At 44.2% G+C, this 24,091-nt stretch overlaps 1 protein-coding gene across 12 annotated transcripts; it reads right to left on the bottom strand.

Annotated features, from left to right (window-relative positions):
* Positions 1 to 9,266: 9,266 nt before the first annotated feature.
* On the bottom strand, positions 9,267 to 20,903 carry LOC144577609 (uncharacterized). Of its 12 annotated transcripts, none has more exons than XR_013521860.1 (10): positions 20,799 to 20,903; positions 14,953 to 19,993; positions 14,085 to 14,132; positions 13,876 to 13,950; positions 12,198 to 12,256; positions 11,440 to 11,467; positions 10,809 to 10,927; positions 10,084 to 10,111; positions 9,840 to 9,980; positions 9,267 to 9,717 (listed from the first exon to the last, which is right to left on the bottom strand). XR_013521860.1 is itself a non-coding variant. In XM_078336506.1 (9 exons), the coding sequence occupies exons 2-9, from the start codon at positions 14,987 to 14,989 to the stop codon at positions 9,703 to 9,705; spliced, it is 348 nt and encodes a 115-aa protein (XP_078192632.1). In that variant the 5' UTR covers positions 14,990 to 19,993; positions 20,799 to 20,903; the 3' UTR covers positions 9,267 to 9,702. The 12 variants fall into 12 exon arrangements, 2 of the variants coding, with proteins under 2 accessions (XP_078192632.1, XP_078192634.1); XR_013521854.1 differs by having other exon boundaries at positions 10,870 to 10,927; XR_013521861.1 differs by lacking the exon at positions 9,840 to 9,980.
* Positions 20,904 to 24,091: the final 3,188 nt, after the last annotated feature.

Below are 24,091 nucleotides of genomic sequence, written 5' to 3'. Positions count from 1 at the left end.
AATCTCTGGTCTGGCTTCCCTCTTGAGTCCGCAACAAGCGGCTCTGACTTCCCGGAGCTCCAAACTCCGGTCGGTAGGGGAAGCAGTCCCATTGGCTCTGCATGAAGAGCTGCTGCACCAAGACGCCGGCGAAACCGCTGCGGTGGCCACAAGAGTCGCGCTGGCGACCCGTGGGGCTCCTCCACTGGGAATCGGCTGATCGGTGAGTGATGAAAATTCGTCTAAAAGTGTGGCGTTGTCTCGTTCTCTGGGCTTTCACTGGGAGCTACAATCCTGAGCTGTTAGTGGTCGGACATCTTCCTGTAAGTTTCTTCGACTTCTCTATACATAATATCCTTTTTCCCCACAATATGTTTTTGAAAAGTCTGTTAAAATAAAGATCATAGAAAGATCTCTTCCTTAACCTTTCCTCTACCAGAAATCTCTCTAGAGACCAGAAGTATCACATGGTCCTTTCTCCCTTCTTGATTTTGTAGGAGTCCAAAGCTAATCTCTCCCAAATCCGGATTGCATGCACCTGTGCCTTTGGGGCCCTTGTGCATTCCTTCTTCCTTCTCTTCTAACCTAAAAATGTGTTTTCTCTGTTGGCTCTTTCGCTTTAACACAGAAGTACCCTCACCCTTTTTGTTGAATCTTGGAATGAAAGGCTTTCTTTACCACGCGTTTTCCTTTAGCTGCCACTGCCCCCTCCTCCTCTCAGCCAGATCCAGTGAGAGAAGCCCTCGGTTGTGTCATTGTTTTCTCACCTCCAGTCCACTAATTTGCCCTGACACGCGGCTCGCTCACTCACACGCACGCAAGCCCAATCACTGAGTTGCCCCGACACGCTGCTTGCTCACTCACATGCGCGCAAGCCCAATCACGGAGTTGCCCCGACACGCGGCTCGCTCACACGAGCGCAAGCCCAGTCACTGAGTTGCCCTGACACGCGGCTTGCTCACTCACACGCGCGCAAGCCCAGTCACCGAGTTGCCCCGACACGCGGCTCGCTCACTCACACGGACGCAAGCCCAGTCACTGAGTTGCCCTGACACGCGGCTCGCTCACTCACAGGGACGCAAGCCCAGTCACTGAGTTGCCCCGACACGCGGCTCGCTCACTCACACGCACGCAAGCCCAGTCACTGAGTTGCCCCGACACGCTGCTTGCTCACTCACATGTGCGCAAGCCCAGTCACCGAGTTGCCCTGACACGCGGCTCGCTCACACGCGCGCAAGCCCAGTCACTGAGTTGCCCTGACACGCGGCTCGCTCACTCACACACGCGCAAGCCCAGTCACTGAGTTGCCCTGACACGCGGCTCGCTCACTCACACGCACGCAAGCCCAGTCACTGAGTTGCCATAGCTGATTTGTAGCTGTCCTGCGCTCCTGGCAACACTTGACTCTGTGCATTGAGATTATACATACTGAGTATCTATTGACCAGGCCCTGTGCTAGGTGCTGCTGTTACAGAAATGAAAAGCAGACATCTTCTCCTTTCTAGTGACTCACGGGAGCAGCTGTTCCTGATTCATACGCAGGTCCCTTGACTCCTACTGCTCAATTCTGTAAGCTCGACTTTAATGCCGTGTAAATCGCCCTATTCCCCAGGTCTTTTCTCTGCACTCCTCTTTACTATACACAACTTCTCAAGGCAATCACTCCCACGCCCATGGCTTCCATTGCCTTCTCTGTTCTGAGGACAATAGAATTCTAAATGTTTTGCTGCGTGTATTAACTTTATTTTATACCAGATCCCTCACTTGCTATAATCATAGGAAGAAATAGGTGAGGAGGAAAAGTTTTCTACTCTCAGTGTCACATTAAAATGGAATTCTCTGGTCAAAAGTTGAATATCAATCTCTGTAGGCTGCATCCATTTCTGGCATCCCAACATATGTTTTCAAAACCACACAGATACTAAATCAAACTATTAAGAGTACCTGGGGAAATTTAAAAGGAGAAGATGTCTGCTTTTCATTTCTGTAATCAGAGGTTCAAAGTTACTCCATGAAAGTAATAAAAAATGGTGATATTCTTAACATGCTCATTTTAGAAAATTTTTCCAGTTACTCTTAATAGTTTGATTTAGTATGTGTGTGGTTTTGAAAACATGTTGGGATGCCAGAAATGGATGTAGCCTACAGAGATTGATATTCAACTTTTGACCCGAGAATTCCATTTTAATGTGACACTGAGAGTAAAGAAACTCTGTTCCTCCTCACCTATTTCTTCCTACATTCTGTGCCAGGAGGAAGGCACTGCTGCGTACCCAGTCTTCCCCAGCAGAGCCTGAGCAGCTCTGTTTTCCCTCTACCTCCCCTCTTCTTTCAGATCTCATGACCAAGCACTTCCTATTCTGTCTCCCAGATGATCGCAAAACGTTTTCCTCCACTCTTGTCACTGCCACTGCCTGTAGCATTACTCTTCCTTTGAAGTCTCTTAATTAGTCTTGTTGCTCCCTTCAGTTCTTATTAAACAGACCACTACACAACATCTGACAGACACTCCTCATCTTTGTATAGTTCAATGACTCCAATCCTCAGAATATAATTAAAACTAGCATCAAATTTGGGGTCAAACAGAGGTGGGTTTGTATCCCAGGTTAATACACTGTCCAGCAGTACGGTCTCGGAAAACAAACTCCTTAAGCCTTTCCGTACCTGCCTACGCCCATTGAGAGTTGCGACTGTTTCATACATACAGTGCCTGGCATGGGGCAGGGACTTAATGTTGAATGAAACGGAGGCATTTTGAAATCCACATCAAAAAATGTTCTGGCCAGGAGCGGTGGCTCACGCCTGTAATCCAGGCACTTTGGGAGGCCATGGCAGGTGGATGACTTGAGGTCAGGAGTTCAAGATCAGCCTGGCCAAGATGGTGAAATATTGTCTCTACTTAAAATACAAAAATTAGCTGAACGTGGTGTCGGGCTCCTGTAATCACAGTTACTTGAGAGGCTGAGGCACTTGAATGAGAATCACTTGAATCCAGGAGGCGACGGTTCCAGTGAGCCAAGATTATGCCACTGCCTGGGCAACAGAGCAAGAATCTGTCTCAAAACAAAAAGAGTTCTTTTAAAAATATACTAATCTACAACGTCACTTCCCCTCCAAGCATGACTTCTGCCTTTACTTTCTGAAACAGTTTGGCCACGTCTCCACCCAAATCTCATTTGAATTGTAATCCCCGTAATCCCCATGTGTTGAGGGAGGGGCCTGGTGGGAGATGATTGGATTATGGGGGCAGTTTTCCTCATGCTGTTCTTACTATACTCAGTGAGTTCTCATGAGATTTCATGGAGTTGTGTGTGTTGTTTTTGGGACAGATTCTCACGCTGTTGCCCAGGCTGGAGTGGAGTGGCACAATCTTGGGTCACCGCAGCCTCCACTTCCTGAGTGCCAGCAGTTCTCCTGCCTCAGTCTCCTCAGTAGCTGGGATTACAGGCAGGTGTAACCACGCCCAGCTAATTTTTGTATTTTTAGTAGAGACGGGGTTTCGCTATGTTGGCCAGGCTGGTCTCAAACTCCTGACCTCAAATGATCCACCCACCTTAGCCTCCAAATGTGCTGGGATTACAAGCATGAGCCCCTGTGCCCAGCTGAGATCTGATGGTTTTATACGTGTTTGACAGTTGCTCCTTCACATGCTTATACTCTGTGCAGTCACCTCTTAAGACGTGCCTGCTTCCCCTTCTGCCAGGAGAGCAGCCTAGGCAGGGTATTCTGAGATGTGGGGGAGGTGAGGCAGTCAGGGTGGGGCATTGTGAGCCACATGCCTGGGCTCCCACCTGGGCCAGTGGGCTTCAGTCTGTAGGTGACTGCCTAAGGAGGAGCTCCGTCTGTACTCCATTCAGGCAGTTATGTCTTTCAGTGCTTGTTTGGTTCATAACCTGTTAAGTCAGCTGGTCTTCACCCTCCCAGACAAGTCAACTCAGGGGAGGCAGCAGGGTGCAGGGCTTGGCCCGAGCCCCTGCTGGGACTGGGCTGTGGGGTGGGCAGGCGAGCAGCAGCAAGACGGTCTCTGCAACTGCAGCATAGCCTCAGCTTAGGGCAGCAGGAGGGTGTGGCCAAAGCTGTCAGCAGAGGCATAGGCGTGGCAGACAGGAGTAGAGGCGCCCCATGGGGAACATACTGACCTGCTGTGTGCGCCCCAGGGCCAGCCCTGAGTTGGAACAGCACCAGGGGTCATTGTGTCCCTGTGAAGCTGAGATCTATGATGCAGCAGCTGGGGACACGATGGCAGGCCGTAGTCAGCTTTCCCAGAGCTGGCCAGGGACAAAGGCTGGTTCTTCCTTACCTTCCTACCCCTTAGTCTTTCTGCAGAGAGTCCAGTCAGTTTCCTTTCTCCTCCCCTCCCAAACGCCCAGTTCTTGCTCCCTCATCTCATTCTCCCAGGCTGGCATAGGACCATTTATTTATGACTCCTCTTCTCTGTAGCTTTATTTATTATGCTGTGGGGACTTTGTTGAGGCTTCTTTGAAATATTCTCCCTTTTCTCAATAAAAACTGAAATATCCCAACTTTCCACTACCCATCTTGTTCTTTCTTTGTACCTACCTAGATGCTACCTAAGTTAAGAAACCAGGTAAGTGCCTAATTGTTTCCTTTGTTAAAGTAGCTAAATCTCAGGACAATTCATACTCAAATGTTTGGGGATTTCTTATTTAAAATCAGAATGGAGGTTGCTGTGGGAGAGACTATATGGTATTCTTAATGGGGTGCCTTAAGTCACCTTGATAGAAACTGCTTAGTTTCTTCTAACTGTAATTTGAACACAGAAGGAAAGAAAATGGAGGGTACTTAAAATAATTGTGAAAGGTGTGAAATGTCACGGCCAGGGCTGCAGAAAAATGGGTGGGTATTTGGAGGTTTTCTCCCAAAGGAGTTTACCCATGAGGCTCTGATTACTTTAAAATTCTTACTTTAACACAAAATATGTCTCCAGACTTAATCTAATGGACTTAACAGGCTTTATTTACCTCCTTGTTCTGAAAGACAGGTGGGGATGGTTGGTGGTCAAAACTTTCCAAAGACATGTAACGTTGACTATTACATGTGCTATGTAAAGACTGAAGGTTAAAGTGCCAGACCTTGCCTGTGTAAGAGTGTTTGTTGCAGTGGCTCCCCCTTTGTCCTTCCCCATCCTGACAGTAGGATCTTGTTGAAAGATAAAGTTGGAGTTTTTCCATCTCTACAGAGGCAGGGGGACGGGAGGGAGTAGAAAAGAGAGAACAATTGGTTTGCCTCTAAAATTCTGCAGAGATGAATCTAAGTAAAAATAATTCTGGTTAACAATATGGTTCTTGAATAAAAACTAAAATGTTCAAAATAGAAAACATTATATCATAAAGATACTAAATCACGTTGGCTCCTTGGTTTCATTTAAATGCCAGAGATTTCATCACTGTAGAGGAAATGTCTTACAGCTCTAGCTTTTCTATTTAAACTTTGGTTGGGCTCTTAATTTTTTAAGAGGTAGGATAATTAAGACATAATAAGTGTCACTCTGTAACTTGGAAGTACCATACTCACTTTTAAGATATTTAAGGATTGCTTCAGAATAAACAAATATGCGAATTAACAGATTATACCTTTATACACAAAGCATGTAAGTACTTGTGTAAAAGACTCTACTTGGTGGTGTAAGGAAAGCCTCTGAGTAATTTTACATGCCAGTTAGTAAATGAGTAGTGACAAATGAGATTCCAAAAGGGGCTCTTTATTTATTTTTGAGACAGTCTCGTTCTTTTGTCCAGGCTGGAGTTGCAGTGGCATGATCTCAGCTCACTGCAACCTCCTGGGTTTAAGCAGTTCTCTGCTTCAACCTCCCGAGTAGCTGGGATTACAGGTGCTCGCCACTACAACCAGCTAGTTTTTATATTTTTAGTAGAGACGGGGTTTCACCATCTTGGCCAGGCTAGTCTTGAACTCCTGCCCTCATGATCCACCCGCCTTGGCCTCCCAAAGTGCTAGGATTTAGGCATGAGCCACCTTGCCCAGCCTATTGTCATTCTTTAGGATTACAACGCAGCTTACTTATGTCTCATTTGGCCCTTTCCAATACAAATGCAGCCTGTGTATGTTCGTTCTCCCTATGTATTGCTAATGAAGAAATAAAGACTTAGAGATCTCACATGACTATGGAAGACAGCTACTTAACAGAACTAAGGTTCTGTGTCCTCAGAATGACATGGAAATGACAGATATGCCGAATTTTTTTTTTTAATTTAAACTCCAGGATACATATTTTGCCTATAAAATAGACCTGTCTTTTAAAATGTACTGCCATCTTGATTTATTTTATGCAAAGCTGATTTTGTACGACTCAAAGCCAACATTTTTCTTTTTTTGTTCCTTTGTTTGTTTTTAAATAAAGGAGGGTCTCGTTGTGTTACTCATGGTGGCCTCAAATTCCTGACCTGGGTTCAAGGGATTTTCCCATCTCAGCCTCCTGAGGAGCTGGGACTACAAGCATGTGCCATCTTGCCTGGTTCTATCCTATGTCTATACATTCATTTCAATAGATAAAAGTAGAGGTAGGTAAACAGCCTAAATGCAGCAGCCGAATAAACGAGTTGATTCACTTTTATCAATGATCACATCTTTTTTTATTGTCTCCCTCTATAGACACAGCTTTGAGTACAACACTTCTGACCAACCAGAGGCAAGCACGATACGCCTCAGGACGTCTCCAACACATGGTGAGACAACAGACAACACTGTTTTTTCTGTCAAGAAAAGGTGAAAACTCTTGTTTGATCAGATGTACTATACAAAGCATTTAGAAAAACTCATATTGGTTTAAAATTTTCAACTTCTCACATAGTCACTTGTCCCATTTTAACATGTGATGTACTTTGCTTTGTTACCATGTTAGTGAAAACATGGAAACTTCTTGTTTATACATTTTGCCATCTTTTATCAACACAATTTGTCATGTGATGGAGGCGTCATAGGTGTGTCTTTATTCATTATTCTTTGTCCCTTTTCCCTTGCTTCAAAGAGCACATTTTAAAGATGAATGATGGAAGATGAATGAGACAAAGTTCCATTTACAAATATTATTTTCAACAATTTATAATTTGTTGTACTCGGCTTGGTTTCCATTTAAACAAATGAAAAAACATGGTTGTCCATCCTTGGGGATTGACTCTGTGCTTTTGGCTTCCTCTTACACAGTCCTCGGACCACATGCGTTTATCACATCCAAGTTTATGCTACTCAAAACTTTTAAGTTATTAACAATCTCATTTGATGTAAACGTAAATTCAAACATGCCCTACTCCTGCTTATTTTCCTCAGTGTTATGTTCAATCCTCACTTACTTGCTAGAAAGCCATGCATAGCCAAGTTTTTCAGTTGGTTTAAACAGCAGGCACACTAGTGAGGGTCCTATAATAATATGCAAAGTAACGTAGCATAGCAAAATATGGGAGTTTGTTAACCTTTTTCTAGTTTGAGTAGACTTTGCCTGTCTTGAGTCAATTATTTCTGGTTAGAATTTATGTTCATTTTTGCATTAATATAAAGTAATAACTAAGGCTGGGTAATTTACAACAAAATGAGGTTTAATTGGCTTATAGATCTTTAGGCTGTACAAACATGGCTTCAACATCTGCTTCTGGTGAGGGCCTCAGCAAGCTTACAATCGTGATGAAAGGCACAGGGGAAGCAGGTGGCTCCACATATGGAGAGAGGTGGTAGAGAGGGTCGGAGGAAGGTATGAAACTGTTTTAAACCCCCAGAATGAGAATTTGCTTATTACCATGGGGATGGGACCAAGCCATTCATAAGGAATCTACCGCCATTACCCAAACACCTCCCACTAGACCCTGTCTCCAACATTAAGGGTCACATTTTAACATGAGATTTGGAGGGAGAACATATCCAATCCGTATCAGAATTGTATTTCCCAGTTCCTTCCAGAGCATTGGCTTCTCACACCTAGAGAGCATGGAAATGGTAAAGCTATTCCATGTCCCTCACTCTTCAGTGGCAGGAATGTCTGCCTACAAGGCCCTTCCAGCATCGAAGGCGGAGGCAGCGTAGGAACCAAAGCATGGCCCAAGCCCCTCTTGGAGCTTTTACCATTCTAGCCTTTTTTTTAGAAAGAAAAGATTGTGCTGCAGACACCATGTCCAATTAGATTTGTATATTCATTTTAAAATTTAAGATAGGTTACTTTCTAGTTGTGTAAAGACCCTTTTTTTGTTTGTTTTTTAGTGACATATTAGTCAATAACCACTAAGTGTGGTTCGAGATGCTTACAGGGCTTCTGGTGCGTCTAGAGATGGGTGTCCGGCCCAAAGTAGTTATTAGCGCTCTTAGCTCTTAGGGTCTGGCAATTAAGGCAACCTATGTGTAAATGCAGGACGGGAGAATACTAATGGACCATGGCTCATACATGCAAGTTAAAGTCTCTAATTAGCTACATTTGTCATCTGGTTTCATTTTATTGCCCTTTCCTTTGTACATGAGCATTCTTTCATTTGTATGTAATAGAAAGAAAAAGTTAACTAGGTAAAAAAACAAAGATTTTAGATTTTACTTTAAGATTTATGCCAGATAATTTAAATTATAAATTGTTGAAAATAATATTTGTAAATGGAACTCTGTCTGATTCTACATAGGAATAATCAGTAAGACCATAACAACTACTTTTATGTTCTGGTATTTGTATCAAAAGTGACCAGTTTTATTTTTCATAGCACAAGAAAAAAGAGAAAGCAAGTGTATAAACCACATAAGTAAACAGTCAAAAAGTTAAGAAATTGATAGTTTGACGTAAAAGTACATCTCTCTTGATTGCTTTAAATTATAATGGGGACCCAGTGCATGGACCTCTTACTGTGGATTTTCTAAATCTCTTCTATTTCCCTAAGTATCAAATTCATACAGAAGAGTCTTTAGCTTAGTGTGTACACCTGTTAAGGATTTCTGACATTTAAGTTAACTTCAATAGTCTGGTTGTGGTAGAAGGATCTGCTTTAAGTATTTAATCTTATTTTTAGTGAAATAACAAAAACAGAATCACTAAGTTAATTATCAGCACCGTCTATTGACTTCCTTTCATAGCAAGTGAAAGCACACCTTCCGCGCTACACCAGGACCTGATTTTCTCCGTTTCTTCCAATCGTAGCCTGTTTTAATTAAATCAGGGATACACACATGGTTATCACTATGCAAATATTATTCACGAAGTCATAAGGTGTTTCCATAGTGCCGTTGCATTACATTTCCTCCATTCTTCCTCTGAAATCTGAGCACTTCTGTCCTTCTCTTGGATCTTCTCTTTCTTCCAAGCCTATGTTAGTTTATCCAGCCACACGCAGTCAGTAGCCTCTGGGTGGTCTGCTTTCACATCCATTATTTTTTAGCATGAAGCTAATTTTCTGACTCTACTTGCCTGTTTTCTAACATCTGTTTCCACCTCCAAGGGCTGTAGAATTTATCACATGCTTTTCAAAGGTATTTTTCATCTGCTAAAACACATTTCCTTTTTTTGGGAGTGGGGCAACTTTCTCGGCCTTTTGTCATCCTAGTTCAAGAGTGCTTTTCTGTGCTATCTCCTTAAAGTCTTCTGTGATGACACATTAACTACCGTCTTGTGTGGGATCACCTGAGTCCTGATTCTGTGTTTCCTTCTGTCCTGTTATCCTGTCTTGTACTTGAACACATTTTCCTGGGCGGTTCACAAGCATGGACTGAGCTGCTGCTGGACTATTCTCCTTGGTGCTGAAGGAAGGCAAAGGAGAGGGGCAGAAAAAAATGAAAGAGCATTGGTTTCCTAGCTAGGGCAACCTCAACACTGTGAAATAGTCATTTGAAGAACTGGCTAATATGGAAAGGCAGCGTACCATAGAAACAGGAAGTAGATTAGGGCTGCCTAGAGCCAGGGCTGCAGGGGTTCGGGAAAACAGAGGAGTCACTACTAATGGGGTTTCTTGCGGCAGAATGAAGAGCTTCTATAATTAGATTGTAACAATGGTTGCACAACCCTGAAAATATAATAAAAACACTGAATCACCTACTTTAAATGGGTGAATTGGTTTGCATGTCAACTACATCTAAGTAACTATTTAAAAGAAAAAGAATACGTACGGTGGTAATACCAGCCCACAGACCACTCCTGCAATAAGAGAAAAAGAAACACCGTGAGGATTACATCATGCTGAATCCTGTTGGCACAGGTCTTTTATTAACATGGCGGTATCAGAAAACCAGATGGCGGGCGGGGCATGGTGGCTCACACCTGTAATCCAGCACTTTGGGAGGCTAAGAAGGGCAGATCGTGAGGTCAAGATATTAAGACCACCCTGGCCAACATGGTGAAACCCCATCTATACTAAAAACTACAAAAAAGCTGGGTGTGGTGGTGGTGGAGCCTGTAGTCCCAGCTACTCGGGAGGCTGAGGCAGTACGTGGAGCTTGAACCCAGTAGGTGGAGCTTGCAGTGATCCAAGATCACACTGCTGCACTGTACCCTGGTGACACAGAGAGACTCTGTCTCAAAAATAACCCAGATGTCAAACTTTGAGGAAGTCACTGGCCCCAAATGAAGTATAGGGGATGCTTACTGAAAATGCAGTTGGTTTGGAATATTTAGCAAGTGTCTATGCTGGCTGGGAAATACAAAATTATTTTTCAACAAGAAAATGTTGCTACTGAGAAATATACACATGACCAGTTGGTAAGTTATGCCATCTTTTCACTGACATCGTCAATCAGGCCTCAGTTAGTCATAAACTCCAGTGACTGGTCGCTAGTCACTAGAGGCCATGACAACTGAGGTCTGATTCACAATGGCAGTCAAAAATGATACTCACTTGCTATTCTAGAAGCCCCAGAAAAAGACATTTCTCCTCAGGATGAACAAATGCATCTCACCAGGGGCTCCTCTCCTCAATGTCTTCAAGGACGCAGTCCTGGAGGACCTCAACAGGACCTAAGAGAACACAGAGTGACAGTCAGTGCATTAGTGCTGCTGAGGAATCTCACAAGGAGCTTTGGGGAACGTGGACGGGGGCTGGAATGTGTGGAGCTGGGTGGTTGACCAGCATGGACTCAGCTGCTGCTGGACTATTCTCCTTGGTGCTGAAGGAAGGCAAAGGAGAGGGGCAGAGAGAAATGAAAGAGCCTTGGTTTCCTAGCTAGGGCAACCTCATCACTGTGAAATAGTCACCTTAAGAACCAGTTAATACAGAAAGGCACTGTATATAGAAACAAGAAGTACATTAGGGCTGCCTAGAACCGGGGGTGCAAGGTTGGGAAAAACAGAGGGGTGTCTACTAATGAGGTTTCTTTGAGGAGGAATGAAGAGGTTTTACAATTAGATTGTAACATGCGTGCATAGCCTATAAATATAGTTAAAACACCAAATCACCCACTTTAAATGGGTGAATTGGGTTGCATGTCAACTACATCCCAATGAAGCTATGTCAAACAAAGAATACGTACGGTGGTGATCCTCATGTACCGTATCCGCCTGAAGTAAGAGGGAAAAAGACCGTCATGAGGATCAGATCATACTGGGTCCTGACTGCACAGGTCTTTTATTCACTTGGTGGTGTTAGAAAACCAGGTATCAAACAGTGATCACGTCACTGACCCCCAAATAAAGCATAGAGGATGCTTGGAGAAAGGGCTGTGGCTTTTTGTCTTTGGTTTTGGACAGATTCTTGCTCTGTCACCCCGGCTGGAATGCAGTGGCATCATCTTGGCTCACTGCAACCTCAGCTTCCCAGGTTCAAGCAATTCTCCTGCCTCACTCAGCCTTCCAAGTAGCTGTGACCACAGGTGCCTGTCACCATGCCCAGCTAATGTTCGTATTTATAGTAGAGATGAGGTTTCATTATGTTGGCCCTGTCTGCCTCAGCCTCCCAAAGTGCTGGGATTCCACTGGCTGTGAGCCACTGATGCAGTGGGTTTTCATGGGATATTTCGCCAGTCCATGTTGGCTGCCAAATACAAAATTATTTTTCAGGAAGAAAATGTTGCTACTGAGAAATAGGCTCACTACTAGTTTGTCAGTGATGTCATCTTTTGACTGACATCATCAATCAGGCCTCAGTTGGTCATAAACTCCAGTGACTAGTTGCTAGAGTCCATGACAGCTGAGGCCTGATTCACAATGGCAGTCAAAAATGATACTCACTTGCTATTCTAGAAGCCCCAGAAAAAGACATTTCTCCTCAAGATGAACAAATGCATCTCACCAGGGGCTCCTCCTCCTTGATGTCTTCAAGGACGCAGTCCTGGAGGACCTCAACACGACCTAAGAGAACACAGAGTGACAGTCACTGCATTGGTGCTGCTGAGGAATCTCACAAGGAGGCCTGGGGGATGTGGACCGAAGCTGCAGTGTATGGAGCTGGGCTGCTGACTAGCATGGACTGAGCTGCTGCTGGACCACTCTTTATGGTGTTGAAGGAAGGCAAAGGAGAGGGGCAGAAAGAAATGAAAGAGCCTTGGCTTTCTAGCTAGGGCAACCTCATCAGTGTGAAATAGTCTGAGAACCGGTTAATACAGAAAGGCACTGTATGGCTCAGGGAGAGCATCTCATCACACCTGCTGCCCACGTGAAGGTCTAGGCAAATCCCAACATTTTATGAAACATTACAGGATTATTTAACTTCTGTGGATCTACATATCCTGCCACTACATTTATCATCTATGCTGTTGTATTTTTAAGATTTTAGTAAAGCATACATATTTATTATTTTACTTATTAACTGTGCGTTTTCATATTATATTCAGTAACATTCATGATGCTGTGTCAATAATGAGAAAAATCTAAATTCATAATCTAGCTTCCACCTTGGGCAATGGAAGAAAAACAGCAGTGTAATGTTAAATAGAAAAAAAATACATAATGATTGCAGAAATTAATGGAATAAAAAACAGGAAATCATCAGAGAAAATCAACAAAACCAAAAACCAGTTCTTTGAAAAGATCAATAACATTGATAAACCTCTACCTTGTCTAACCAGAAAGGAAAAGAAGGAAGTCACGATGTACTAATAATATCAGTTGAAGACTAGTGGAATCAAAAAATACTAAGAAAGGAATATTGTGAACACATCTGTGCTCACACTTGGATACATTATATGAAATGAGCTAATTTTTTGGATCTGTTTCAGAAAGTTACAAGTCTTCTCAGGATAAACGAATCATCTGAATAGGCCTATATTTATTTTAGAAATTGAATCAATAATTAGTATCTTTTCAAAAAAAAAAAAAAGCACCACCTGCAGATGAATTCACCGGTAAATTCTACCAAAATTCTTACAAGGAAACGTCGTCTTACCATACAAGCAAGTAACCATAATTTTAGCATTGCCTTTGTTACATTTTTAAAATTATGTTTCCAAACAAGACACAAGAAGGTTTATAACTGCTGTATTCATAATTGCCCAAACTGAAAGCAAATGTCTAAATATTTGAGATGTCCTTTACTATCAAAAGTGAACCAAGCTGGGCAACATGGTGAAACCCTGTCTCTACGAAAAAAGTAAAAGTTTTAAAAATAGCTTGGTATAAAGCATGCGCATTACAGCCATCTGCTTGGGAGGCTGAGGTAGCAGGATCACCTGAACATGGGGAGGTCAGGATTGCAATGAGCTGTGATTGCACCAATGCACTCCTGGGTGACAAAATGAGACCTTCTCACAAAAACAAAGAAACAACAACAACAAAAAAACAAACTCTAAGTTGTCAACATAACTTTACTTGTGTAGTTGCATCACCCATTGATTTAATGCATTAAATGGGCACAAATGAAAGAAATGAAGAACATGACATAGCATTTACTGAGTTTCTCTCATATGGGACACTGGATGAGTAAACTGGAATTATTTGCTTCAATAAACTTAATGATATAATTTCTACCCTACCTTCATTTTCATTGGGACACATGTTCTTACGCCTACGTTTTTTTGCTGCCCAGCTCCTGGCGCAGCCAGCCAAACCTGCAAGGCAGAAATTTATTATAATAAAGACAGTGCTTGACATTTTGCTGGCAGAGGACCACAGAGAAATTAGTAAAAACTTTCTCAGTTTAAACTTTTGATCCCAGTTTTCACCGACTGCTTTTCAATGCTACCTGAATTAGATCTGGGTTCTAGGAAGACTTGTTTTTCCAGGCAGACACCTTTATTCAGAGGAGACAATATAGAAAAGCAAAAGTTCCAAGTTAGCAAAAATAGGCTGGGTTCAAATCCTACTTAGAATTTGCACATACCTGGGAGATGGATATGAATTTATCTGTGCCTCTCTTCCCTATTCTCAGATGTGAAAACGTTAGATATAAGCTACAGACCTACTAAGGTCTATAGTGTCTTAAAGGATGAAATGCAGACAAAGACTTAAAAAGACTCATGTTTTTGGAAATGCCCTAAAATGTTCAATCAATGTCAGGAAGAATCATCCAGATACTTGGTAGTGGTTGAATACAGAGAGGGAGCTTGCATGTCTCTGCGCAGGGTAGGATGGAAAGTGACTTTACAGTTTCCATGGCCACATGATTTCCAGCTCATGACAGAGATCTGTGATTTTCCTGATCCCCAAGTGAGCCCCAAGGGACAGGCAGGGAAGGGGCTACAACCCATATTTTCCAATTCAGTGAATTAAAACTCAGACATTTTAAGTGACTTGCCCAGAGTCACCACAGTGAGGAGTGATAAATCTGAGGTAATAATGTAGTTGGTTCCCCGGGGATAGAGATCCTGGAACACCTGAGTCCTCTAGATCATGCCCTGGACCCTGGACCGAGAGCTCTTCTCACAAGCTTTGTGAAATCCTGCTGCCCCAGTATTTCTGTGGGATGGTTGAAGCTCTGGAGAGGTGGCAGGTGGCTTACCGCATTTACTGACCTACTCTATTATCCCTATGTTGTCACTTTTATTAGTTTTATGACCCATAAGGCAAACATTTTAAGTCTCTCCGTTATGATGCACGGTCTGAGATTTTACCTGAATCCACTCTTTCCACCCATCTGGTGATTCTCATCTGCTGGGCTGGAGCTGGGCTGAAGCTGGCCTGCCATAAAAGAGGACACACGGCATACCACGGAGCTGCTGCATGCCCCACTCCTGTGCACACTCTTGCCTTGCTTCTGCTTTTCCAGCTCTGACAATCCTAATTCTGGCTTCCAAACCAATCCTGTACGTCCCTCTCAGTTCTCAGACTTGCCTGAACTGTTGGATATTTTAATCACTGTTGTGACCATGACTGAATGGTGACATTTCATATATCATAGTATATGTTTATCTTTTTATATATTTCTTAATAGCAGTTAACTTACTGTTTCAGACTTTTAGGAACATTTCTGGGCTAGGTGTGCTGGCCCATGGCCGTAATCCTGACATTTTTGGAGGCTAAGGCAGAAGGATTGCTTGAGGTCAAACGTTTGAGACCAACCTGGGCAACACAGTGAGACCTCGTCTCTACAAAAAATCTAAAAATTACCGGATGTGGCGGTGAGCCCTTGTATTCCTAGCTACATGGAAGACTGTTGTGGGAAGATCATTCAAGCCTTGAAGATTGAGGCTGCAGTGAGCTATGATCACTCCACTGCACTCCAGCCTGGGTGACAAAGCAAGACCCTGTCTTTTCAAAATAAAAAGCATTACTGTGTCACAAGTATCCCCATTTTATTTCTCATTATCTAATATTGCTGTTTTCATCCTGAGGCTTAATTGCTTTAGTAAGATTTTTTAAAAAAAGGATTTTTTTTTTTTTAGAAAAGGTACTATTTAAAGGTCATATGCACACCTTTTTATAAAGTCTAGTTTTATATGCCATTTATCTAGAATTTACACTCTTGATGTGCTGAGTCCCCAGCTGGTGCCCCCTCCCTAACTGCCCTCCCTTCCAATCTACAGTCTATTCCCATTCTACTCATTTTCTCTCCCGCTTCCCCTCCCCTTCTGCCATGTTTTTGGTGCTTGTGGATGTCTTATGCAAGAGTTTTCAATAGCTCCTCCCAACAGTCTTATAAGGCAGTGTAAAGGTGACCAGACATGGAGCCCCAAGAGTTCCCTTGGGGTTCCCAAAGGCATGTATAGGATCCAAGGTGCTTTTTCTGGCTCCCACTCTGCTCCCTTTCAAGAAGTGCACTTGTGGTTCAAAGTTCAGCTTTGACTGCCTCCTGTGGGTGTGCAGGAGAACACAGTAGGCTAGAGCCCAGCTCGGGGCCAGAGAATCTCATCCTACTCAGGAGGGTTCTTTTGGTGGGTGGGTACAAATCTCAGAACCTCCCCACTGTATGTGTTGAGAGGGTGAGATGGGATGTGTTGGGGGAGAAGGGGGCTGCAACGGGTGCAGCTGCAATTATTCAGAGCAGAGGTGGCTTAAAAGACTGCACTGTGTTCACCGTCCAGGGGCCCTCTGCCTTGGGAGGAGTCCTATCAATGCTTTCGTCATGTGCTTCTGGAAATTATGTGGAAGATACTTTTACAAGTCGGTTGAGGCCCACTGTCTCTTTCCAGTTCACATTCTCCCTCTGTCACACACCTGTCCTGTTGCAATGGCTGTGGCTATTTTGGATATGGCTTCCAAGGCAAAATTGGGGGATCATCTTGCATGGGTTTAGTGGGATTTCTGGGCTTTGAAGTCACTTCTGTATCTACTTAAATTGCTATGGTTATCTTTGTGCATAAATGGCTTCCAGTTGATGCAGGCGAACCCCCATATTGGGACTCAGCCAGGGAGGGTTCTTGGCTTTGCACTGCAAAGATTTCCACAGAGAAAACTGAAGGCAAAGTGAGTATATTCCAGTTTGCTCCTCCAGAGACAGAGCTGGGTGAACCCATAGGTAGAACAGCACTCCAAGATTTCTGGCAAACCACAGTTATACCCACTGTTAATTATATGTTAAATAAGGGACAGGTTATTCATGAACTTTCTGGAAAAGAAACGAGAAGTCCCTGGAACCATATAAGGTCATTCCTGGGTTATTGCCATGGCGTCATTTATAAACTGTCATGGCCCTGGTGGGTGTATCTTATGCAAATGCATTATAATTCCTAATCTGAGCTAGTTTTGGCTCTTCTTTATTATTGTTATGTCATGTTTTGATCAGCAGGGTTTTCACCTGTGCTTGGAAAAGTCCTGCTGATCTCCTACCTCACAGGGATCTGCCTACTGCCAAAGGAGAGGCAGAACTGTCTTTCTATTCTCTCCATAGGAAATATGACACAATCACTGTCACACGAGAATGCGATCAAAGAGTCTGCAGCCAAAAAATATGAGGGAACAGAGTATTTTAAAGGTGAAGGTGTCTGGCACGTAGTAAAAATGTCAGATTTTTTGTTTTCCTGGAGTTTGTGGTGCTTGTCAGCTTTTCGAAATTTGTCATTTCTTAATCTAAATAATCATTTTATAGAGAAAAAAATTACTCATCAGTGTTGATGATGCCCTGGTTTTCTGTTCAGTTTTGTTTTCCAATCAACTTTTCATCCAAGACTCAATCCTCCCCTCCAACTCTTCACCCAAGACTTAATCCTCCCCCTCCAACTCTTCATCCAAGACTTGATCTTCCCCTCCAATTTCACCCAGGACTCAATCCTCCCCCTCCAACTCTTAACCCAAGGCTCAATCTTCCCCTCCAACTCTTCACCCAAGACTCAATCTTCCCAACTCTTCACCCAAGACTCAATCCTCCCCCTCCAACTCTTCACCCAAGGCTCAATCTTCCCCTCCAACTCTTCATCCAAGACTCAATTCTCCCCAACTCTTCACCCAAGACTCAATCCTCCCCCTCCAACTCTTCACCTAAGACTCAATTTTCCCTTCCAACTCTTCAAGACTCAATCCTCCCCTCCCAGTGCTCACTGATTATCCTCTTATCAGCTATTAATGGGGTCTCAAACATTCTCCATGGCTCTGTTCTCATGCCATGCAATCTGCTAATCTTTATAAACTGAAGACCCCACTTAAATGCATTTAAAGTGTAATGTGACCCAATAGCTTCTTTACCCCAAGCTTATTGCTTCCTATAAGAATCATCATCCTCAAGTCACACATGAGGAAACTGAGGTCAAGGCCAATGCTAAGGCTAATGGAAGTGACTGATGTTGAAGATGACACAGCATGACCCAAGGGATTAAGTCAAGGATATTGATGAGATCAAGACAGCTGCTGTGCTTTGTCCCAAGGCCATTCCAGTTGGTGACAAAATAATAATCTGTCTCTAACAGATTCCTGGCCAGGGCTTCTCCCTCAGACCAGCTGCCTCCTACTGGAGCCAGCAATTATGCCTTGGTTTATATAGTTTCACTCATAGGCTGTCTTAGCTCTACTTAAGCAGGAAAGAGCGGAAATGACTTGCCCAAGATCACTCAGCTAGTAAGCGACAGACACAGGTTTCAAATCCAGGTTTCTGGACTCAGGGCAGAGCCAAGGAGAATGAGGGCAAACAGACTGGCAGTTGATCAAACTGATGTAGCCTTCCTGGTAAAGGGAACAGTGAGGAGAAACTAACAGGAGGCTCTGGCCAGAACAGGCTGCCTCCAATCTTCTCTCACCAGTGGCCCTTAAAGCCACGTGAGCTGGGCTTTCTGACAACACTTCATTGCATTTGCAGACCTTACATGCTTTAAACATGCTTTTAGTATCTCACTGGGTCTCTAACAACCCCAGGAGGGGGCAGAGCAGTAATTATTTCATAGATGGCAAAACAGCTTCACAAAAACATTGGGAGCTCAATATTTTCCCTATTGAGATGTATCCCCACATGAGCATCAGGATCTGTAAGGAGAAAACCAACAAGGTCTTCCCTGAGGGATGTGGGCCTAAACCCCAAGATCCCTGCACCATTTTGTAACCCTCCTGACATTTCATAAACCCTGATCAGAGTAAAACATTCCATGAGGAATGTTTTTAAAAACATACTGCCTAACCACCTAACTACAGGAACATCCCTATCACCTCCTGCTGGACAAGGAGCCAAGGAGCAGCTTTATCAACATGCTGGGCAGCAAGCCATACTGCCCCCCTCCCCGCTTCCAGACATGTAACTGACAGAGCAGAAGCACTGCCATCTTGAACACCACCATTCTAAGTTCCCCCTTAATTAAAAGCTGCCTAAATCCAGGTCCAAAACATCAGCCAAATGGCTGTCAGCATACCCAGAAACTTTCCAACTCTAAGATAAACCCCTTTCTGATCAGAAATATGCCAGCCCCAAGATAGTCTCCTCTCCGACCAGAGATACTCCAACCCCGCCATAAACTTTTCCTCACATGAAACATTCTGAACCTATCATAAGTCCCCTTCCAAAACCCTTAAATATCCTTAGTTTGTAAGAGAGTGTGGCCTAACTCAGCCAGCAGCCCCTCTCAGGTTTGCCTAAACTCATCCCTGTTGACTGTCCAGTCACCCTTCGTGTCGCTTTCTTCTTTTATTCTTACAATAACCATTCCAGTCTGTAAGCAGGACACATGCTGTGACACTAAGCTTGTCCCCCCTCCACAGGTTTGTGCTGGCATGGCAATAAACCTGTGTTGCCGTTAAGCCACCAACTCTTTTTTTTTTTCTTTTAATATATTTCTGTCCTGTCTCATGGCATTGTGAACCCTTCTCGATTCTTCTTGAACCCTCACCTTCCCTTCAAAATCTAAGAAGGATGAATTTCTCCCATCTCCCTTCTTCAAAACCTAAAAAGGATCAACATCAAGATAGAGAGGGTCAAACCCAAGGAGTAGATTCCATGAGAAGTCTCCCTACTGACAAGGGTTACTAAGGATGGGGTCTTCTCTGGACCCCCTAGTCTTAGACATAGTCCACCACAGCCAGACGCCCTTAAAATAAGATTGCGGTTCTGGCGTAGCCGAAGACAGACTTCCCTTAAAATCAGTGCCTAGCTCTCCACAGGCTGTGCCCTCATTGTTAGTCCAAGCTGTATTCTTTTGTAAATCCGTCATTTTGTAGATGATGGTCAGAGTGAAACATTCCACAGGGGTTTGGGCTTTCAGTAACACCTGCCTAATTGTCTGACTTCTTTTTCACATCCTGTTGGACAAAGATTTAAAAAATATTTTAATTAACATCTTCTTGGGCCGTAAGTCATACCATCCAGACCCCTCTCGTTAGAATTTTTCCAGCCTGTAAGTGGTAGTGGGGCTTTGGCATTGAGTTGGTCCCCACCTCGCTAGGCCGTGTTAATAAACCTGTGTCTGAGTCATCAACTGTCTTTAACCTCATCTTTTTTTCAAAATCTAACACTCCCGTGTTCTCTCCCTTATCTCCCCCTGGCATCCCTTTGCCACTGTCCCTCTGTCCTTCTTTCCCCTCCTTAACGCGAAATCTCTCCCGAAGGTAAAGGTTAAGTCTCCCGTGGGTTAAGAGGGAGCTTGAGGCACCACAAAGAGCTGCAGTCACAGCCACCTAAGAAAGCCATCTCGGAGGTCTCTTCCTGTCCAAGAGCTGGGGTCCTGACTCAGACCAAAATGGCTTTTGTTTCTTTTCCTTTCTAGCCCCCCACTCCCCACCCACCCCTTTTCTGCTCTCTAGCAGGGGCTCGTTATAGTTTATAGGGCTGGGGAACGATGCCTCTCCTGCCCTCCATTTCTGCCATCTCCCTTCTTTCCCCTCCACTTTAAGTCCACCCCTCTCCCCTTCTCTTTCCCTCCCTCTGGGACGCTGCACAGTTCCTTCCACCCGACACGGCCTGGGACTCCAGACTCCCTCTGAAGGCACGGAAGTAGTTCCTTCCCTCCCCCCGACCCGGGCTTCGGCCCTTGATTCAAAACAATCTGAGATTCCTAGGCCCTTCCCTTTCCACCCTGCGCTCCCCAGTCCTGGGAAGTCTTCCCACCCCTTCCCTGCAGCCCCCGAGGCCACCAGGACACAGGGAGCCATCCGGCGGCGCCCTCAGAGGCCCTAGATACACTGGCGGATGGTCACCGGCTCCTAACGGAACAGAGAACGCCCGTTGGCCGCTGCCCCGTGCCAGTGCGTCCCCAGCATGCTCTGCGCGGGGGCGGGGCTTCAAGGGGCCAGGCGAAGGCGGAACTGGCTTGGTCAAACCAGCCCATCAGCCTGTAGCCTGCTCCGTGCGGGGGCGGGGTGGGGCTCGGTTTGGGTATCCTGGCGTTTTGCCCCTGGGTTCTCTGAGATGCTCCCACGCAGATGTGTGGGCCTACTTCGCTAATTTCCACTCTATATCCGGTTCCATTCTCTTGTAATGGGCGTTTGGAGTGTTGCCAATTTTTTGCTATTTTATAGATTGTAATAGTACATAATATGTAATATTACATAACATCTTGAACATAGTTTGTAATAACATTAAATATAGCATATTGAACATACAGTTTGAGTATGCCAACATGATGGGTGTGGAATGTATTATTCATTATAACTTTGATTTTCATTTCCCTGCTTTCAGTAAGTTTGAGCTTTTAAAAAAATGTGATTATTGGTGCCTGTAATCCCAGCACTTTGGGAGACCGAGGCGGGTGGATCACGAGGTCAAGAGATCGAGACCACCCTGGTCAACATGGTGAAACCCCGTCTCTACTAAAAATACAAAAAAAAAAATTAGCTGGGCATGGTGGCGCATGCCTGTAATCCCAGCTACTCAGGAGGCTGAGGCAGGAGAATTGCCTGAACCCAAGAGGTTGCGGTGAGTGGAGATCACACCATTGCACTCCAGCCTGGGTAACAAGAGCGAAACTCTGTCTCAAAAAAAAAAAAAATGTGATTATTGGCTACACTGTTTCATGTTCTGAGAATTGCCTGTATATATATATATATTTGCCCATTTTTCTACTGAGTTGTGGTTTTTTTCTTATTGATTGGTAGTTCTTTACAATTTTATGGATACCAGTATTTTACTAGTTCAGTGCATTAATTGCAAATATTTGCACCTACTCTGTGACTTGCTCCCTTTCCACCCCCAATTTCTAAGGTGTTTTTTTTTGAAGCACAAATTTGGAATCATAACAGGCGACTATCAATCTTTTCCTTAATGATTTGAGCATTTTGTGTCGTCCTTAAGAACTCAGGCCCTGTCCCAAGGTCATAGAGACATTCTCTTGTATTTTCTACTGATGCACCCACCATATTTAGGTCCATCTGTACTAATTTTTATGTATGATATGACATAGAGATTCTACTTTATTGCATTAACCAAAAAAAAAATAAAATAAGACAGGTGTCTCAATTAATAAAGGTTAATTTAGCCAAAGTTTGAGGACGCGCCCAGGAAAGACACAAGTCTCAGATCCTAATGTTAACACCTCACATTTGGTAGAAATGACCTTCAAGATTCTCCATAGCAGAGATGTGGTTGAAGAAGAAAAGGAAGACATTGAGTTCGTAGATGGCAGTAGCTTCCTGAAAGAGGCAGAAGAAGGGCAGAATATGCAGTTGTCTCCTTGTGGGAAAGCATAGAGGCCAAAAGCCTCCCTGCCCAAACTTCAGCCCCAAAGATAGAGATAATAAATAGCCTTAACCAGCACCCTGGCACTAAGAAAAGGCAAGGCCTTATTTATACAGACGTGAGATACGTGTTCTCTGTGATCCATGTTCATGGTGCAATCGAGTAAGAAAAGGGACTTCTAAATGCCAATGACAAATCAAATATGCAACATAAATATTGGCACTACTGCAGGCGGTGGAAATAACAGATTGCTGAGGTCATCTAATGGGGGACTTTGGAATAATGAAGGGGAGCAACCTGGCACATACAGGGAGGGAAAGTCCTTGCTTCCTTCAATACCTCTTTATGAATATAAACCAAGACACTCCCCTAGGGAGTTACAGAAAGCCATGTAAGAGAGAGATCATCAGAGTTCCCTCTCAGAGGGATGGGCCCTAAATAAGAAAGGCAGGATTTGGGTGTCCAGAAATCTGAGTTGGGCTACTATAAATCCTGCCCATGATCTCTCGAACTATGGCAAGGAGGCTATGCACACTTGGCTCCTCAGGATAATAAGGACCCCAAAATTGAAGAAAATGATAGGCAAAGTGGCTGACCAGTGTGTCTATTGTCAGAGAAACAATGCTCAAACCAGACCTCCCATACCTCCCTTGGCCAAGGTGGTACAATTCAGGGGAATCGTGCAAGGGGAGGACTGGCACATTGGCTCCATGGCTTCCAGAGGATTTAAATATCCCCTGGTGCTTTGTTTTCTTGACGCTTTTACTGGCTGGATAGAGGCTTTTCCATGCTGGACTGAAAAGGTGGAAGCCATGAAGGCTTTACTAAAGGAGTTTACCCCTCGAATCAGTCTCCCTAAGTCAGTCCAGAATGCTAATGGACCCACATTCATTTCTAACATAGTGGCAAAAACCTCCCAGGCCTTGGTCTTACAGTGGAAGTGACATGTAGCCTGGAGACCAAACTGGTTGGGAAAGACCGAAAGGTCCAATAGAACTCCCAACGGTAGCTTAGCCAAGTCCTGCCAGGAGGCCCAAGAGAATTGGTTAAGGCTGTTACCCATACTCTTGGCCCAAGTACGGGTAGCACTCAGAGGAAGAATGGGATTTAGCACCTTTGAAATGTTATATGGGGCCGGGCGTGGTGGCTCATGCCTGTAATCCCAGCACTTTGGGAGGCTGAGGCAGGTTGATCACTTGAGGTCAGGAGTTCAGGACCAGCCTGGCCAACATGGTAAAACCCCATCTCTACTAAAAATACAAAAAATTAGCCAGGTGTGGCGGCGTGTGCCTGTAATTCCAGCTACTCAGGAGGTTGAGGCAGGAGAATCATTTGAACCCGGGAGGCAGAGGTTGCAGTGAGCCGAGATCACACCACTGTACTCCAGCCTGGGGGACAGAGCAAGACTGTCAGAAAGAAAGAAAGAAAGAAAAAAAAAAGAAAGAAAGAGAGATTATATGGAGCTGGGCATAGCGACTCACACCTGTATTCCCAGCACTTTGAGAGGGCTAGGTGGGAGGATCATTTAAGCCCAGGAGTTTGAGACCAGCCTGAGCAAAATAGTGAGACTTCATCTCTATTAAAATAGTAATAATAATAACCCAGTGTGGTGGTGCGTGCCTGTAATCTCAGCTACTTTTGAGGCAGAGGGAGGAACATTGCTTGAACTCACGGAGGTCAAGGCTGTAGTGAGCCATGATGACCTGGACGACAGAGTCAGACCCTGT

Source organism: Callithrix jacchus, chromosome 1 (genome assembly GCF_049354715.1).
Source record: "Callithrix jacchus isolate 240 chromosome 1, calJac240_pri, whole genome shotgun sequence".
NCBI lineage: Eukaryota > Metazoa > Chordata > Mammalia > Primates > Cebidae > Callithrix > Callithrix jacchus.
The sequence above is the reverse complement of the archived record's forward strand: the minus strand, read 5'-3'. Positions and strand labels throughout refer to the sequence as shown.